Source organism: Phoca vitulina, unplaced genomic scaffold, assembly GCF_004348235.1.
Source record: "Phoca vitulina isolate PV1807 unplaced genomic scaffold, GSC_HSeal_1.0 scaffold41, whole genome shotgun sequence".
Classification (NCBI taxonomy): Eukaryota; Metazoa; Chordata; class Mammalia; order Carnivora; family Phocidae; genus Phoca; species Phoca vitulina.
This window is the reverse complement of record NW_022589744.1, coordinates 12,735,552-12,748,821: the sequence shown is the minus strand read 5'-3', so window position 1 is coordinate 12,748,821 and position 13,270 is coordinate 12,735,552. Positions and strand designations below refer to the sequence as shown.

The following is a 13,270-nucleotide window of genomic DNA, read 5'->3' as shown; positions in this document are numbered from 1 at the left end:
TCTCATCTGGCCCGGCCGTCTTCCTCTACAGCCGTGCACTCACTGATGCACGCCGCTGGTCCACAGGGGACAGGAGGGCGGCGGGTGAGGAGCCTGCCAACAACCCCACCGCCGGGAGAGCAACTCAAGGCACTGAGAGGGCGTCGCTGCCACTCAGAAAGGATGTGGGTGCCGGAAGCAAAGGGCCTGGCTTCAAACCCTCACCCCAGCACTCACTCGCTGGAAGGCCTCAGGCAAGTGACCTCACTGCTCTGTGCCTCAGTTCCCTCACATGATAAAAACACCACCTCAGAGGGCTGCTGGAGGACCTCATAAAGACCCTAAGAGCGTCTAGTACACGGTGCATGCACAACAAATGACAGCCACCGCTACAATGGTTGTGCTCTCGACAAGTGACACTAAACAGTCCTCAGGGTGTGTCTCTAGTAACCCAGGCTGACAGAATTCGAGAGCGGGCTGGCTCCACGCAGCCCCGGCTTCCCTCTTACTGAGTGGTGTCAGGACCCAGCTGGACACGCCAACCTGCCTGTGCTCACCACTAGCCCCCCATCAGTATGAGCCTTATTATTAGAAAAATGGGATTCCTTAACAAGGCTAAAATTCTACCAAAAACCTCAAAATGAAAGCTCAAACACTTCTGGTCTTGGAATAATCTGTGAACTCCTTCCAAAGCTTCTGATAATTAAAATGTCTGAATACTTGGGGGGCCTGGGGGGCTCAGTCAGTTGAGTGTCTGACTCTTGGTTTCGGCTCAGGTTGTGATCTCAGGGTCGTGAAATTGAGCCCCACATCGAGCTCCTCGCTCAGCGGAGAGTCTGCTGGATATTCTCTCCCTCTTCTTCGCCTTCTACCCCTGCCCCTGCTCTATCTAAAATAAATAAATAAATATTTTTTAAAAAGTCGGAATACTTGGAATATAATATTGCTTTGTAGCTTGACCTGTAATTGTTTTTAAGGGAGACCCTCCTCTGGTAAACCTAGAAAAGCACAGCTGATCGTACATAGAAGGGCATCACGACTCTCCACGAGGGACTCAGATGCCACACCCAGAAATACAGAGCCAGTGATGCTGGGACTGAGAGGGACATCCCCAGCTATGGCAATCGGGAACATTTACTCTGAGTAACTACGAACAGGACCAGGGTCCACAGCTCACAGAGAGCACGCCTGCACATGGGTGCCGTTCTCACTTTGCCCTTGTGGGTCTCCTGGAGCCACTGGCGAAGCCGGATCAGGCAGCTCTCCTGTAGTGGGGTCAGGTCACCCAGGTATCTCTTGATGTAGTCCGCATCTAGCTTGTCTGCAATGTAAGTTACATGACATTTACACAAAGAACGGGGAACATGAAGGCTTCCAAAGTCATCCTGCTCAATAAAGTTAAGTGTGGTCCCCAAGTCACAGAACTCAATGACACCCCAGGGACAGCAGAGCTAAGCTGGCCCCCTCGAGACCCTCGGTGATAGTCTGTAAGAGCTAATCACTGACCAAGCCCCAGGCCAGGCTACTGATTCAGTTATATTCCCTGATCACCCTGTGGTCAACTCTATTTGCAAAGTCTTAATACTAGTCACGACAGAAGAAAATCTGTAACAGATATTGAGAGACTATTTTAATTCAAACTTATATAAAGAGGACCTACATGACATAAGACTGAAATAAAACAAGTATGTGGACTTAAACCTATTCTGAATAGAGCTACTGTACTCAAGAATATAAGAAATCTTCTTCTTCATGACGCGGTACCATAAATACAGCAAACATTCACGAGATGGAAAAATAAAACGTGTCCCCAAACCAATTAAAACACCTGTCACCTGCTGCCTACTGCACGGCAAACAGATGGCGCAGTTTAGCTGCAGAGAAGAAAGCGTGGAGAGAGACAGCAACACTTGAACAAAACTTGTGAGTGGTAGAATTTTCTTGTGTGGTTTTACAACGGGCATCACTCTGAGAAATAAAGAGGTGCGTGTGTGCGCGTGCGCGTGTTTAACACACACGAAAGGCAGCGCAGCACAGCGGCTCGTGCAGACCCTGGCGCCAGCCGCCCAGCTCCGTCCCAGCGCCACCACCTGCCACTGTGACTCCAGGCAACTTACTCAGCTCCTCTGGGCCTCAGTTCACTCATACATGAAATGAGGGTAATAAGCACTTCGTACCAAGAAGGAACCACTGTTAAGTGAGTAAATAAATACTCATTAAGTGCTTACAACAGGGCCTAGCACAGAGTGAGTGTAAAGTGTTTGATGGTGACACAACTGTGTTAAAACGATTACTTGCTACCTTTCATTCACTAAAGACGCCTTCAATTAAAATAAATGAAACACATTTCCTGGTTTCAAGAAAAGAATAACTTGATATAACCCTTCCTGCCCATTAAAAAAAACTAAATGCTTCCTCATTCTAAGAAAAAAATAAAATGTGGAAAAGGGACAGTAACAAAATTATGTCCACATGTCCTCAGGACACAAGAATGGGTGGAGGAAGCAGAGGGGAAAGGACTCCATGGAGGCCCCAGCCTTGCTCGTGGGACGACCCTCTTTCCGACCCACCATCAGGGGTCCCCGCCACGGGCTCGGGTGGCCCACTGGGGCTGCTGAGGGCCTCACTGCCCAGCCCCTCCGCCTGGGCAGCATCTGGAACCACAAGAGCCAAGGATGCTGCCTGTTTCTTGCACAATGAGGAGGTCTCTGAGGACGGAGCAATGGAAGGCGGAGTCCAGCGGGGCACGAACGTTATGCCTTCTTCTTCCAACTGACGAAGATAGTATTCAATTATTTCTTTTCCCTTTAAAACAAAACCAATTTTAAGGTTAGTATATATTCAACATTCAAATTATTCATCTCCCACAGGTCTTTAAAACACTAATAAAAACTGAATTGCTACAGAATACATCTATAAAAAAGTGAAATGCCTTTGTGTTTTTGTTTTTCATAATTATTTTACTTCCTCTTCTCCAATGGTCTAGGAAATAATATCTAAAGAGATGGAATTTTTTTTATGACTAATTAAAAGCACCGATTCATCACACTTGTACTCAATTAATGCTTTGTGTCTCAATCCAAATTTTTTCTAACACCCTGAAAATAAAACAAGCCTTCAAAAAGCACTTAGAATCCAACATGGATACACTTCACAACCATATTCCACACCAACACTGAGCAGCAGTATAAAAATGAGAAGGAAAGTGGGGTGCCTGGGGGGGCACAGTCAGTTAAGCATCTGATTCTTGATTTCAGCTCAGGTCATGATGTCAGGGTTGTGAGATCGAGCCCCACATCAGGCTTCGCACTCAGCAGGGAGTCTGCTTGAGATTCTCCTTCTCCCTCTGCATCTTCCCACTGCGCTCATGCACTCTCTCTCTCCCCCCACCTCCCTCCCTCTCAAATAAATCTTTAAAAAAAAAAAATGAGAAGGAAAGTTTTTCCATGGAAGGTAAACCTAATAATCCAAGGCCTGGGGATCCCCAAGAGATCCCCGGCAAGCACCTCCTCATGCAGCACCTCCTGCCCACAGACCGAGGTGGCAGCTGGGGGCACTGTAAGCCAGCTGCTCCCGCCTCACCCCCCCACCCCCCAACCCCAATCTTCCAGTGATTCTAAGCAGAGGACGTCATGGCCTGTGGCTACATGCTCCTCCTTACCTCCACCAGCCACCAGCATCATCTGAACCCGCATCCAACCCTACACCTCCCTGGAACACAGGCTTGGGGAAAAGCCAAAGTATTTCCTTGTCTTGAAATGGCTGGGCTCCCTGACTAGCCCATTTCCAGCCTCCTGAAAACACTGCCAGCACCTCGGAGCACCTCAGAGGCTCCTGCCTCCCCGTTTCCATAAAATCCCAAGCTGGACTCACTTTTTTAATGTTGCTGGTATATTGTTTCATTGCAATTTTTTCCACTGTACTTTCAAAACCAAAGAAAGATTTAATATCTAAACTTGCAGACTGTTCAAAACAAGTCCAATCTTCATTTTCAGGGTGAACCTGTAGATAAATGAGAAGTCATTCCCATTAACTATGCTGATAACTGGCAAGGTCATTTGCTCATCAAGTGGTAACCAAAAGAAAACATTTTATTTGACTAATAATATTATCATGAAAGCACCAGATGGAAAAATTACACAGAGAGGTTTAAAATCATGAAAAGACCTAAATCATATTTCTAAAATAGTCTAAAAAAAAAATTCTAAAAATGACTGTGAAAAGGAGAGCTTCATTTTCATTCTTGGTTCATTTGTTCATCACATTTATTGAGCAGTGTTCTCCATCATAAACAAAACGAAGATCCCTGCCTCATGAAGCTTACAGTCTGAAGGGGGAGAATGGCAATTAGCCATAAACATAAGAGGTAAGAAATTCTGTTGTTGTTGGAAGACAAGTGCCAAGGGAGAAAGGAACGGTGGAACAGGTTAAAAGGACCAGGGTTGGGGCGGGGGCGTGGCGGGGAGGAAGCAGAATTAAATAGGGTGTTCAAACTGGCTTCATCCAGAAGGGCAGAAATGAGCACAGACTGAAGGAGGTGAGGGCGGGAGTCAAGCAGAGATGCAGGGGCGGGGCGAGGGGGGCGGGCAGAGGGTGCACTTGGAGCAAAGGTCCTTAGGGGAAGCACGCCTACGTGACCAGGAACAGCAAGATGGTGCGTAGGCTTGTGCACAAGGAAGGCAGGACAGCAGATGTGTGATTAAGAGAAAATGCAAGGCCTTGTAAGCCACTGGAAGGCCTCTGGGCTCCTTCTCTGAGTGAAATGCAGTAACACTGTAGAAAGTATGACATGATCTGATATACTTTAAAAGGATCATTTTGGATTCAGCACTGAGGATATGTTGTAGGAAGGTAAGGGAGAAGCAGAGAGACCCTATTAGATTCTTCTAATAATCTGGTAACAGAAGTTATTGAAGATGGTGTGGCAGATAAAAGCACTCAGCCTGATCTTAGAGGTATGCATTACAGGTATGCCCCCTCCCTTCCCAAAGTCTGCATTCCACCACTTTGCTTTTACAAAAGATCTACATTTGTACTGGTTTTGATAACCAAAAGAAATCCAAAGAGGATTTCCGCTTTTAGGAAAAAGGGCAAAAAGCGAAAATAGCATTCACCATTTGTTTTGCAAAAGCTGTTACAGAGGCGGCTCGTACCCCAAGCCCAGCCCTGAGAGTGCCACCAAGCCCCCTGCCAGAGAGCCACACTCAGCATCTCAGCATCAGGACTCCAGAGCCTAGAACTGTGTCTGTGAGCACCTGGGCTTTATCTGCATTTATTTTGTACATCTGTTAGCAAGATGTGTCCTAAGGTCTCAGAAAAGCTTAAAGAGGTTATTTTTTGAGTCTAGGAATGCTAAAAAATTTTCCATATAAATTCATGGTAATTTGCTGTTTCGCTTTGCCCCATTTCGGCTTACGAAAGAGTTCACGGAAACACTCTACTTTCAGAGAGTGGAGGAAAACTGTATCTCGAGTCCGTCCATATATACTTCTAAAGTGTTAGAGTGGCGCCAGAGATGAAGGGGCATATAAAGTAACATTTAAAGACAAATCAAGGGGCGCCTGGGTGGCTCAGTCGTTAAGCAACTGCCTTCAGCTCGGGTCATGGTCCCAGGGTCCTGGGATCGAGCCCCACATCGGGCTCCCTGCTCAGCGGGAAGCCTGCTTCTCCCTCTCCCTCTGCCCCTGCTTGTGTTCCCTCTCACACTGTTTCTCTCTCTCTCAAATAAATAAAATCTTTAAAAAGTAATAATAAATAAATAAAGACAAATCAAGACATCACTAGGCCCCCTGAACTGCTACGACAACGTAACCCATTCTGAGGTAAACCACGCCTGCCACCTCGCGGATCCCAATGAGAAATGAGTGACCGTATATGCTGAAGAGCTGCCCTCTGAGACAAGGCAGTGGACTGTGTAAAGCGGTGGCCGAGCAACTCCCCACAGCACACGGCAGCCCGCACTCGCGTCCTTCCCCAGATGCCGGGTACTCACGGTGTAGCAGCAGTGCTCATTGATGATGACCCGATTAGAAAAGGTTTCATTGTGAGCCTCAATGTGCAAAGTACGTTCTCGAGAATTCAGTGAGTTTTTCTGGACAAAATAAACATAATCAACTCCTGCAATCTTTAGAAAACAAAATAAAGAGAAAAAGGGCTTGTTAATAATACCAAATGCAACAGAAGCTGTGAACATAAGTTCATCTAGTTTGGGGCTGGCCTTTCTAAGGTGTCCCCGCAAATACCTTTTTCAGCAGTCTTGGTGCGTCTATGTCCAGCTTACAGCGCCTTTCTATAACGTGAATAGCCCCGTCTTCACTCTTGAACTCATTCACAGTGTCACTGTCCACAAACATTGGAATCAAAGGACATGTAGGAAACCTCCTTTCATAGGCCTACGAAAAAATTTTTTTAAAAAAGTAATTGAACAAAGATGCAATCTGACAGTTTGTCATTGATAGTCTCCCTGGAAAAAAAGCATCTCTTAACACATGTCAACATGTTACATCAGAGTCATCTTTCTCTTTACATCATAAGCTTTCATTAAAAAAGGAAAAGACATTCTATGTTCATGGATTGGAAGACTCAACGCAGTAAGATGTCAACTCTTCCCATACGGATATAGAGGCTTAACATAATTCCTACAAAATCCCAGCAAGGCTTATTTTTTTTATGCTACAGGCAAGATTATTTTAAAATTGATATGGAAAGGCAGAAGAACAGAAATAGCTACAACAATTTTGAAAAAGAAGACTAAACTGGGAGGAATCACTCTACATGGTATGGTATTATCACGGACTACACACCTACAGTAATCCAGGCTATTGGTACTGACAGAGGGACAAAGAGATCAATGGACAGATTAGAGAGCCATAAATTGACCCACACAAATATGCCCAACTGATTTTTGACAAAGATGCGATAGCAATTCAATGGAAGAAGTATAGCCTTTTTTTCCAACAAATATTACTGGAGAAATTGCACACCGACAGGCAAAAAAAAAATGGACCTCGACCTGAACCACACACCTTATATAAAAATTAACTCAAAATGGATCAAGGACTTAACCATTTTTTTTTTTTTATTTGAGAGAGAGAGAATGAGAAAGAGAGCACATGAGAGGGGGGGAGGGTCTGAGGGAGAAGCAGACTCCCTGCCGAGCAGGGAGCCCGATGCGGGACTCGATCCCGGGACTCCAGGATCATGACCTGAGCCGAAGGCAGTCGCTTAACCAACTGAGCCACCCAGGCGCCCAAGGACTTAACCATTTTTGTAACCTTCTTGAAATGACACCACTATAGGGGCACCTGGGGGGCTCAGTCAGTTGAGCGTCCAGCTCTTGGTTTCAGTTCAGGTCATGATCTCAGGGTCATGGGGTTGAGCCCTGTGTTGGGTTCCACACTCAGCACAGAGTCTGCTTGAGATTCTCTCTCTCTCTCTCTCAATCTCTCTCTCCCCTGCCCCTACCCCCCAAAATAAATGAATAAACTCTTAAAAAAAAAAAAGAAATGACACCACTATAGAAATGCAGAACAGATTCGTGGTTGCTGTGCGGTAAGGGCAGGGGGTGTGGGTGTGACTGAACAGGGTAACAAAGAAGGATACTTGGAAAATGTTCTGTATCTTCACTGCGTCAACATCAATATCCTGGTTCCGACGATGTTACCACAGTTTCCCAAAATGCTACCTATTGGGGGAAAATGGTTAAAGAGCACATGGCCTCTCTCCATATTATTCCTTATGAATAAAGTATTATTAATAAATCATGAATCTTCAATAATCTCAAAATAAAAAACTAAATTAAAAATAGAAAGTTTCACTTGCTATATATAATTCATCCAAACTTTTATTTTATTTTATTTTATTTTTTTAAAGATTTTATTTATTTATTTGAGAGAGAGAGAATGAGAGACAGAGAGCATGAGAGGGGTTAGGGTCAGAGGGAGAAGCAGACCCCCTGCCGAGCAGGGAGCCCGATGTGGGACTCGATCCAGGGACTCCAGGATCATGACCTGAGCCGAAGGCAGTCGCTCAACCAACTGAGCCACCCAGGCACCCTCATCCAAACTTTTAGAACATGCACTCAGGCACCTGAGTTTGCTGTGTGGTGTGTGGTGGTCCTTGAAGACAACTTTGCTGAAGACCTTGCTACATTCACACTAAAACCTAAGCTACCTAGCAGCTCACAGGGGTGCATGAGCAGGAAACCACAGGACTCGGGATGACAAGTCCTGGGTTGTAAGAAGGAGCATAAAAAAGAAGCCCAGAGCTGGGCTCACCACTTCACTGAAGTGATGCTCCTAATAAAGTGACAGACATCACTCCTCCGTCAGGTTGTCCTAAAATGGTGGGGGGGGGGGCTGACTTCCCACCTTAATCACAACCAAGCACAGATTTAAGAAGAAATGTATGGTGTTAAAAAGATGAATGAAAATCTGAAAGCAACATAGACTGCTCTGATTTTACCTCTAACAAGAGCGAGTGGTTTTGGGGCACCACCATACTAAAAACACCACCTTTCACGGAGAAGTTTCCTGACGTTCCCCATGAACAGGCGTGAAGTCTGCACAGAAGTAATACTCCGATCACAAGAGCTGCACTGAAAACCCACTACAGCACCAGAGCCACCTATTAATCCCTCCACCTGGTTTTCACCAATCCCGCTCCAAGTGATGCTCAATTCTCTGTTACATATCTCATCTCCTCTCCATAACATCGTAGGGTTACACCAATCTGAACACTTTGGGCTGTGCTCCTGCCATCTACATGTTTACAGGATCCCACGCTAGGGAATGCTGGAGGGAGGGGAAATGAAGCAGACAGTTCAGGAAAGGGAGTCAGGGTGATATGAAAGCATACTAAGAATACGTAAGGTATAAAGGCTTGAGGAGAAAGAGAACACCCTCAGCTTTGGAGAGTTGGTGGTTTGGGAAGTCTTCATGGAAGAGGAAGCACTGACATGGCCTCAAAGTGTGGGAAGGTCTGTCTGTCGTCAGCAAGGAGGGGAGAGATTTCCAGGAAAGAGAACCCAAGAACGCGGCCTAAGGGAACAGGCACCCGAAGCTGGCAGAGGGGAGGGAACGGGACTGTGATAAGGCGGGTCTCCACTGAGCACCAACCACATGGCCACGCCCTGTGGGCACAGTGCTGGCCGCCCTGGAGCTGACCTCCTCCACAGCGGATGGAGAAGGAGGGAACTCTACCATGTGACCAGAGTCGCCTTTTCAGAAAATTAATGACAGTCTTGCACAGGGCATCTGGAAAGGAGGCAAAATTTACATGGCCACCAGTTATATCTGCTTTTTAAAATGTTTTTACTTTGGGGGACGCCTGGGTGGCTCAGTCGGTTAAGCGTCTGCCTTCGGCTCAGGTCATGATCCCAGGGTCCTGGGATCGAGTCCCGCATCGGGCTCCCTGCTCCGCGGGGAGCCTGCTTCTCCCTCTGCCTCTGTCTCTCCCTCTCTCTGTCTCTCATGAATAAATAAATAAAATCTTTAAAAAAAATAAAAATAAAAAAAAAATAAAAATAATAAAATGTTTTTACTTTGGGAGTCAAAAACATATTCTTCATATTTATCTACTCCCCTCCTCCACTCAAATATATTCTGAATCCCATTACTGCTACAATCTTGATAAATCACACAATATTTGTCTCTTAATGCATTTTAAATAAATAACATTTAAGAAGTTTATCCAATTGCTCAGACAATACCACAGATAAGTCTCAAGGAGGCCCTAAAATTTGTATTAAGCACTACACACATGAACAATTCTAGAAAAAAATTTGCTATCATTTGTTCTACAGATACTGAAAACCATCTAAACTGACTTCTAAATTGTAACACATTAAAAAAAAAAAAAAGAAAACCAAAAAACCCAAACCTGGCTTTGTACATTCCAGCACTATGACATACCAAAAAACTGAGAACACTAGGGCTTCAAACAAAACAATTCTTTTTAGGTTACATAAAGGGTAAAGCAAGTACTCACCAAGAAAAAACGTAAGCTAGGGTCTCTCCTATTGAAGGACCTATTAGATCATTTTCAACATACCCACAACATCTTTTAAACCCTTGAAATAGAGTGGTCAGCACAGGGCATTTCCCACACAGCCCAGCCTTTAATTCAAAACACAGTACAAACTTTCCGTCCCCTGTAAAGTCATCCAGCCAGGTAGTCACCTGTGCACACTCACTTGTACCTCGGCCAGGTGGCATTTCAAGTACCCAGGCTAGGAAGCATCTACCTTCCTCCCTCCACGGGCTGGTCTGCATCCGTCACCCTGCCCCAGACGCGTTACTTAGCCACAGCGCAGACACCAAGTCCCATTTTTCTTCACATTGCCTAAAACAATGTCACTGTTCAATAAACATTCTTTGAATTATGGAATAAAACCTTACTAAATAAACCAGTGAATCCAGCTTTTTGTTTCCTGTGCTCATTTACCTGGGCCAATCTTTCAGAGATATATAAGGTTAATGAATTCTACATTCTGTTAGCACAGAAAATCCTAAATTTCTAGAGGGTTGTGGAAAAGGAAGACTGCAGAAAGCTTTAGTCTCTGAAACTGCTTACAGATACCAGACCCCAGGTAGAGCCACAGGAAGAGCCTAGAAGCAATGACATATCAGCAGTCACGAGAAACTTGGCGTCTAGAACCTGGTTTCTAAATACCACTCCCTACCACAAAGGAATGCGTGCACTGTGAAGAAGTGGCTGATTACAGGTCTGAAGGAAGCAAAGGTCAAGGTGAATCTAAAGTACTATCAGAAATCGAGGATGTGCTCAGTGACTGATGGGGACATGTCAAAAGGACACAGAGACCGGCCTGAAGGGGTTCCCCTCCCCAACTTTGGGGTCATTTGAGTACCAGAAAGAGAAAAGATAGTAAAGCTTTATAAGCCATAGAGTGATACTCAAGAAAAATGGGCAGGGGAGGAAATCTTACAGGAAAATGTCACCTAATAACCACAAGAGCGAACGACACAATTAGAGAATCCCAGTAGTGCAAGCACTAATCCTCAGTCACGGGTTCAGACAAGGACCACAGGGCTCTGCTGAGGGGGGCTGCGGGATGAGGTATCACAGTCTCACACTGTCATCCTGCAGCTTACCATCACAAGGGGACAGAGGTGCCTTTACGTTGGAAAGATCTAGTAGATATCACCTGGACCGAACAATTCAACTCAGGACCAACAACGGGACAGCCTGACAAGCTGATGGGACACAATGGAAGCACACACAGCTCACGCAGTTCTCACGACAAAATGGTGAGCCTGGAGCTCATCATGAGGAAACAATCAGATAGGTCCAAGTTACAGAACATTGTACAAAACCACCAGCCTGGACTCTTAAAAATAAGTGAAAAATGCTAGTGTCTTGAAAGATGAACAGAAAAAGCAGAGACCAATCAGAATAAAGGCAATTAAAGAGACAGGACCATCAAATACACTGGCTCTTTGATTAGAAGAATAATAGCTATACAGAATATTTAAGGAAATGTGACCATGCATCACACATTAAATAATACCATTCTGTCAGTGTTAAATTTCTCGGGTGTGATAATGATGACCGTTAAGTAGAATTTCTCTTCTTAGGCAATACATGCGTTAGTATTTAGGGCAAAAGTGTTAAGATATACACAGCTTACTTTCAAATGGTTCTGCAAAATATATACCGTGTGTACGTGTGTGTGAGTGTATATGTAAGAAAGAAAGCAAATGTGCTAATTTATCTAAGTGGAAATGTATACAGGTATTCACTATACTTCCTCATTTTTTTATTATTTTTAAAATATTTTATTTATTTATTTGAGAGAGAGAGAGAGAGCAAGTGAGCACAAGCAGGGGGGAAGAGGGAAAAGCAAGCTCCCCACCAAGCAGGAAGGCCGATGTGGGGCTCGATCCCAGGACCCTGAGATCGTGACCTGAGCCGAAGGCAGACGCTCAACCGACTGAGCCACCCAGGCACCCCACTTCCTCAATTTTTTTTAAAAATTGAAATTTCTCAAAAGAAAAAGTTGGGGAAAATATTAATAGGAGAAGGTAACTTTGGGGGGGAGGGCCATACGGAAACTAGCAGCGCTTTTGCACATAACCGACTGAATATGACGCTGTCCTATTTCATACCTGAAAATGTACAAACCTGAGGTTTGCCCCGGCCTCAGCCCAAGGTGAAAGGCCGGGTGTGCAGTCCACCAGGGACTTGTGCCTCTGTACAGGGGCCCCCTACCCAGTCCTGCCACCATAGCTCTGAGGACATGCAGGTCCAGAGAGCTCCAGCTTCTGGTTGTTCAAGAGAAAACAGCAATCTGAATTTCTATGTGAAGCTTCCCTATTTTTAAAACCTCGTTTGGGACAATGAGCCCACATAAGCAGACCTGCGAGTCTTCTCTCTGCACAAAGAAGTCTCTCCAGGAGAACTGAGCAAGAACCCAGGCTAAAGCTCACATCAGGTTCAAATCACCGCCTCAGGAGAGCTGCAGGAACTTCCAAATGTCTTCTTTTTTGTGACTATCTGCAGTATTATCAAGTCACTTCCCAATCACACTCAGAATTTATCAAACACAAAAATCAAGAAAGGCTGAACAAAATTAACTCTTCCAGAAGGAACTTCTCCAGAGAGAGAGAAATGTTCTTCAATGTCTCTTAAAAGGAAAAGTTGCTCTCGCAAGAGAAATAACTATTATAATCATTTGTTCACTCTTTTTGTTTAACAGAGCAATTGTTTCAATAATAAAAACAAAACCAGGGCCTGATCCATTTGCCCCGGGAGGAAAGCTGCCTTCTGGGTAACTTAGCTTCCTCCTACCTTCCTACACCCACTCTTCCTCTTTCAAACGGGATTTCTGAGACTGTAATTTGGGAGCCTGGCAACAGTACTTTCAGTTTTTAACCAATCTTGGAATGCAATTTTGAGACGTTAGAAGCTTGTACTGTGCTAAAGAAAACCATACTTTAGTGAAGACATTTCAACTTGAGAATTAATGAGCTTACCAGTGCATTCTGCCAGGAAAACCCATTTAAAAGAAATTCCATTTAAACAATCTACCTTTAAATTGAACTATGTTCATACACAATTTAGCCAATGAACTAAGCCAGCTGCTTTCTGTGTAACAACTTGGATATTCTATGGCACTGGACATGACATCAAACTCAGACATAGATCTGGTTTTACCACAGAAAGAATCCTAAGTGAAAAAACCAAACATGGCTTAAGTGTGTCTCAGAAGTCGCCGGTGTTCAAGGAAGCAAACATAAAACCTATCAAGACAATACAGCAACCTGACCAAAGT

At 44.7% G+C, this 13,270-nt stretch overlaps 1 protein-coding gene across 3 annotated transcripts in view; it reads right to left on the bottom strand.

The window, feature by feature from the left end:
* The window catches only part of SEC14L1 (SEC14 like lipid binding 1), a 57,129-nt gene that overhangs the window by 16,622 nt on the left and 27,237 nt on the right, over nucleotides 1-13,270 (bottom strand). For all 3 annotated transcript variants that reach the window (XM_032429395.1, XM_032429394.1, XM_032429397.1), the window contains 5 exons: nucleotides 6,222-6,371; nucleotides 5,972-6,103; nucleotides 3,853-3,981; nucleotides 2,550-2,784; nucleotides 1,191-1,300 (listed from right to left, as the gene is read on the bottom strand). In XM_032429395.1, coding sequence (XP_032285286.1) covers nucleotides 1,191-1,300; nucleotides 2,550-2,784; nucleotides 3,853-3,981; nucleotides 5,972-6,103; nucleotides 6,222-6,371 — 756 coding nt within the window. The remainder of the gene's footprint in view (nucleotides 1-1,190; nucleotides 1,301-2,549; nucleotides 2,785-3,852; nucleotides 3,982-5,971; nucleotides 6,104-6,221; nucleotides 6,372-13,270) is intronic.